At 44.0% G+C, this 5,584-nt stretch overlaps 1 protein-coding gene and 1 pseudogene across 1 annotated transcript; both read left to right on the top strand.

The window, feature by feature from the left end:
* The first annotated feature begins 1,231 nt into the window (after window positions 1-1,231).
* LOC111969347 (ras association domain-containing protein 10) lies at window positions 1,232-3,513 on the top strand. The gene has a single exon (XM_070445404.1). It carries the CDS (start codon window positions 1,517-1,519, stop codon window positions 3,005-3,007), a length of 1,491 nt encoding a protein of 496 aa, XP_070301505.1. The 5' UTR covers window positions 1,232-1,516; the 3' UTR covers window positions 3,008-3,513.
* Window positions 3,514-4,595: 1,082 nt separating this feature from the next.
* The window catches only part of LOC111969348 (ras association domain-containing protein 10-like), a 5,609-nt pseudogene continuing 4,620 nt past the window's right edge, over window positions 4,596-5,584 (top strand).

The following is a 5,584-nucleotide window of genomic DNA, read 5'->3' as shown; positions in this document are numbered from 1 at the left end:
CATGGGCTTCTCCTCGAGAAACACGTCGGATTGTAGGAAAGCCTCAGAAAGTTGGAAATAAATAATCAAGAAGGCCGCGAAACCCGTCTCAAAGGCGCCCTGGGGAGAAAATGGAAATCTTGGTACCTCGGCACATCATCACCAACACAATCCGCCAACAGATCCAGAGAATTAAAAAGGAAGAGATAGAAAGGTATGAAGCTAAAGTTCATTTTGACAGAATGAAAATGCAATGGGATCAATTACGTGCAGGACACATACTTTAGTGGATGCGCATTCTGACGGTCTTTCCAAGCAGGAGGGGAGAAGCCGTGCTCGGTGGAGGCTGTTGTCCAGTTTGAGGAGTATGCCCACGGTTGTGAGGAGGTGATTAGACTTCAGGATGAATTGGCTGAGCACGAAGCGCTCATGGACAGCATTACTGTGGAGATCCAGAGGAATGAATAGAGGTGGATGAAGCGAAGGCAAGAGGAGCTGTCAAGTAAAAGGTGAACTACAGCGCGGAGAGCGCGCTATGTGGGTATCAACAGCCCATGCGCACACACGCAACTTTAGCCCTCGAGCTGATACATCATTCGAGAACGATTTGCTTCTGGAGGAGAGAGGATCAAAACGCAGCTGGATACTAGTTTATACATTGGACTGCGCTGAACACGGATTTGGAGGCTATTAGAATGATTTGAATTAACCAGAATATTTGGGGGGCGATAAAGAAAAAGAAGATACACCAGCCAAGGTACATCAGCCAAGGCACCAGCCAAGGCACATCAGCCAAGGCACCAGCCAAGGCACATCAGCCAATGCACCAGCCAAGGCACCAGCCAAGGCACATCAGCCAATGCACCAGCCAAGGCACCAGCCAAGGTACATCAGCCAAGGCACCAGCCAAGGTACATCAGTCAAGGTACATCAATTATTATAAATTAATATTAGTAATAATACTACATGCGCATGTATACAATTATTATTACAAATGTTGTTATAATTTAGCATATCACTACTATTGTTATTGATGTGGTAGTTGTTGTAATTATTGTTATCATTATTAGTTGTAATATTAGTCGTTTGTTGTTGTTATTCATTGATAATAGTGTTGTTGTTGCTGTTATCATGTTTTATCAAAATACGCAATCAGGTTCTCTGGGAGAGTAACAAACTTTATGGGCGGTGTTACTTGTTGTGTTTAGGAACTGTAAAGTTGTCATGTGATCAAAGCAGAGCGAGTCTCCGGTTGTACGCACAGCGCGTAAAGGGCGCAGTTGAGTGTGCTTACTTGGACACAGAGCAAACAGCGACAGCGGCTACATGGACTTCCCATCCGCTACCAACTACTTGAGGGAACGCGTAAAATGAACAATTTATCTCAGAATGTTGGATGTTGCTTTTTATTCTAACGTATGTGGATGTACAATTAATTTAGCACTTACATGACAAAACTCTGTTCTAATCCGTTTCCCTCCTCAAAAAACGGAATTTGAATGGTATTCTAAAGGGGAATAACGTTTCGTTTTAGTTTATGATGGAGTCCAAGGAAAGTAAGATATCTGTGTGGGTTTGCCGAGAGGAGAAGCTGGTCTCCGGACTGTCAAAGCGCACAACCTGTGCAGATGTGGTCAATGTGCTCCTAGAGGATCAAAACTTGAAACAATGTGTCTCTGCAGCCATGCTCTCGGGATCACCCCAGTCCTATTGCATCGTAGAAAAATGGAGAGGATCTGAAAGAATTTTGCCGAATAAAACAAAGATCCTTCGACTTTGGGGCGCGTGGGGAGAGGAGCAGGAGAACGTGCGGTTTGTGTTGGTTAAAAATGAGGCTTCTTTGGCTAACCATGGACCCCGGAGCGCAGAGGCSCGTGTGGTGCTCAGRAAGSAGAGCCCGTGCATTTACAAGGGGACKGCAAYAGCCACCATGGGCTTCTCACCRGAGAAACAACGTCGGATTGTRAGGAAAGCTTTCAGAAAGTTGGATAAAATAAATAWKAAGAGGGCGCAAACCGTGTCCAAGGATGCGCCCACTGGGGAGAAAATGGAAACTTTGGTTCACCTGGTCATATCCCAGGACCACACAATCCGCCAACAGATCCAGAGAATTAAAGAACTGGACAGAGAGATAGAAAGGTATGAAGCTAAAGTTCATTTTGACAGAATGAAAATGCATGGGATCAATTACGTGCAGGACACATACTTAGTGGATGCGCATTCTGACGGMCTRTCCAAGCAGGAGGGRGAGAAGCCGTGCTCGGRGGAGGCTGTTGRCCAGTTTGAGGAGTATGCCCYACGGTGTGAGGAGGTGATTAGACTTCAGGATGAATTGGCTGAGCACGAAGCGCTCATGGACAGCATTACTGTGGAGATCCAAGAGGAACTMAARCAGAGGTGGATGYAGCGAAGGCAAGAGGAGCTGTCAAGTAAAYAGGTGYAACRCAGCGCGGGAGAGACCGCTATGTGGGTATCAACAGCCCATGCGACACACACWGACACTTTAGCCCTCGAYGCTGATACATCATTCGAGAACGATTTGCTTCTGGAGGAGGAGAGGATCAAAACGCAGCTGGATACTAGTTTATACATTGGACTGCGCTTGAACACGGATTTGGAGGCTATTAGNAACGATTTGCTTCTGGAGGAGGAGAGGATCAAAACGCAGCTGGATACTAGTTTATACATTGGACTGCGCTTGAACACGGATTTGGAGGCTATTAGGAGTGATTTGAATCTAACCCAGGATATTTGGGGGGTGAAAGAAAAGGAGATACGGGATTTGCTGGAGAAAGTGAACTCATTGTATATAGAGGATGACGAGACACAAGGCGAGGACAATGACCGCAACTCTGCGGTTACTGAGGCAGCAATGATGCGTCCCCTGGAGACGAAAAGCGAGTGGGTGGAGCAAGCCAGGGGGCTTTCAAAGACTTGCAATGCCAACGATGACGACTCAGACACTGGCCTGAGCTCCATGCACAGTCAGGACTCGGATAACCCACCTGTGTGCGAGTCATTGGTATGAATTGCCAGGATGCTTCAAATTCTATTGACAATTATGGGACATAATTACTGTATGTCTAAAAACTCAGGGATCTGACATAGAGTTTATCCCCACAATGAACAACACAATATAATGTATTCAAAAATGTCCCAAAATGTATTGACTATTAGGTAGCTTACCCCAATACATAGTCAACATACTTGGTCACTTAAATATATGCAATTATAGCTATTCACATATTTTGCTGCCTTTTTTCAATATAAAACCCTTTGACCTGTGCCAGGATATGACAGACCTCAGTGTGATCGGTCAGATTATTATTGGTTAAGGAATGGAAATCTTTGTATTTGCAAGACTAAACAGACTTAAAATAGACCATGCTAAATGTAACACTGATCAAGTGCTAATTCTAGTTGGAAGTGAAGTAGGGCTCTGCACTTATCCAATGTGATTTTGTGGACACGCTGATGAGTCTTAAATATGAAGGGTGTATGACATACTAAAATAAAGATCATTTAAAAATCTTATGTGCAATTGCTTCATTGAAATGTGTAGAAAATGACTTTGCCTTGCCTAATCAATACTAAGTCTGCAAATTGTATGCATCAGGAAAGAGTTTGGGAAGAGTAAAAAGTATAGGATGATGTTCAATAATGCAAAGGAGAGAGATCTGATTTAGGGATGTCAGTACCTTATTTCACTCCTCCCATTGTCACTATTTGAAGTGTCGCAAACCCAGGACTGTCTGCATTTCTGTTGGCATCATCCAAGGTACCACATGATATAATATGATGTTTACTGAGTGGTGAAATGAAAGATGAATAGGCCTACCCATTGGGTCTCATTCATAAACATTTACTACAGTAAATTATTGTAATATATTAAGTAATATAATACATTATTATAGTATTGTTCTAATTTACACATCAGTACTATTATTGATGTGGTAGTTGTTGTAATTATTGTTATCATATTAGTTGTAGTATTAGTCGTTTGTTGTTGTTATTCATGGATAATAGTGTGTTTGTTGTTGTGTTATTGGGGTGGCAGGTAGCCTAGTGGTTATACCGTTGGGCCATTAACGAAAGGTTGCTAATCGAATCCCAGAGCTGACAAGGTAAAAATCTGTCGTTCTGCCCCTGAACAAGGCACTGTTCCTAGGTCGTCATTATAAATAAGAATTTGTTCTTAACTGACTTGCCTAGTTAATATACATGTTTTATCAGTTTAATCAAATACGCAATCAGGTTCTCTGGGAGAGTAACAAACTGTATGGGCGGTGTTACTTGTCGAGTTTTGAAACTGTAAAGTTGTCATGTGATCAAAGCAGAGCGAGTCTCCGGTTGTAAGCACAGCGCGCAAAGAGGCGCAGTTGAGTGTGCTTATTGGACACAGAGCAAACAGCGACAGCAAGGACTTCCCATCCGTACCAACTACTTGAGGGAACGCGTAAAATGAACAATTTATCTCAGAATGTTGGATGTTGCTTTTTATTCTAACGTATGCGGATGTACAATTAATTTAGCACTTAAATGACAAAACTCTTTTCAATCCGTTTCCATCCTCAAAAACGTAATTTGAATGGTTATCTAAAGGGGAAAGGTTTAGTTTTAGTTTATGATGGAGTCCAAGGAAAGTAAGATATCTGTGTGGGTTTGCCGAGAGGAGAAGCTTGTCTCCGGACTGTCAAAGCGCACCATGTGCAGATGTGGTCAATGTGCTCCTAGAGGATCAAAACTTGCAACAATGTGTCTCTGTAGCCATGCTCTCGGATCACCCAGTCCTATTGCATCGTAGAAAAATGGAGAGGATCTGAGAGAATTTTGCCGAATAAAACAAAGATCCTTCGACTTTGGGGCGCTGGGGAGAGGAGCAGGAGAACGTGCGGTTTGTGTTGGTTAAAAATGAGGCTTCTTTGGCTAACCATGGACCCGGAGCGCAGAGGCCCGTGTGGTGCTCAGCAAGGAGAGCCCGTGCATTTACAAGGGGACAGCAAGAGCCACCATGGGCTTCTCACCCGAGAAACAACGTCGGATTGTAGGAAAGCTTTCAGAAAGTTGGATAAAATAAATAAAAAGAGGGCGCAAACCGTGTCCAAGGATGCGCCCACTGGGGAGAAAATGGAAACTTTGGTTCACCTGGTCATATCCCAGGACCACACAATCGCCAACAGATCCAGAGAATTAAAGAACTGGACAGAGAGATAGAAAGGTATGAAGCTAAAGTTCATTTTGAAAAGATGAAAATGCATGGGATCAATTAGTGCAGGACACATACTTAGTGGATGCGCATTCTGACGGCTCTTCCAAGCAGGAGGGGAGAAGCCGTGCTCGGGGAGGCTGTTGCCAGTTTGAGGAGTATGCCCAACGGTGTGAGGAGGTGATTAGACTTCAGGATGAATTGGCTGAGCACGAAGCGCTCATGGACAGCATTACTGTGGAGATCCAAGAGGAACTAATCAGAGGTGGATGAAGCGAAGGCAAGAGGAGCTGTCAAGTAAAGAGGTGAACCCAGCGCGGGAGAGACCGCTATGTGGGTATCAACAGCCCATGCGACACACACAGACACTTTAGCCCTCGAGCTGATACATCATTCGAG

This window comes from Salvelinus sp. IW2-2015, linkage group LG10 (assembly GCF_002910315.2).
Source record: "Salvelinus sp. IW2-2015 linkage group LG10, ASM291031v2, whole genome shotgun sequence".
NCBI classification, from domain to species: domain Eukaryota; kingdom Metazoa; phylum Chordata; class Actinopteri; order Salmoniformes; family Salmonidae; genus Salvelinus; species Salvelinus sp. IW2-2015.
The sequence above is the reverse complement of the archived record's forward strand: the minus strand, read 5'-3'. Positions and strand labels throughout refer to the sequence as shown.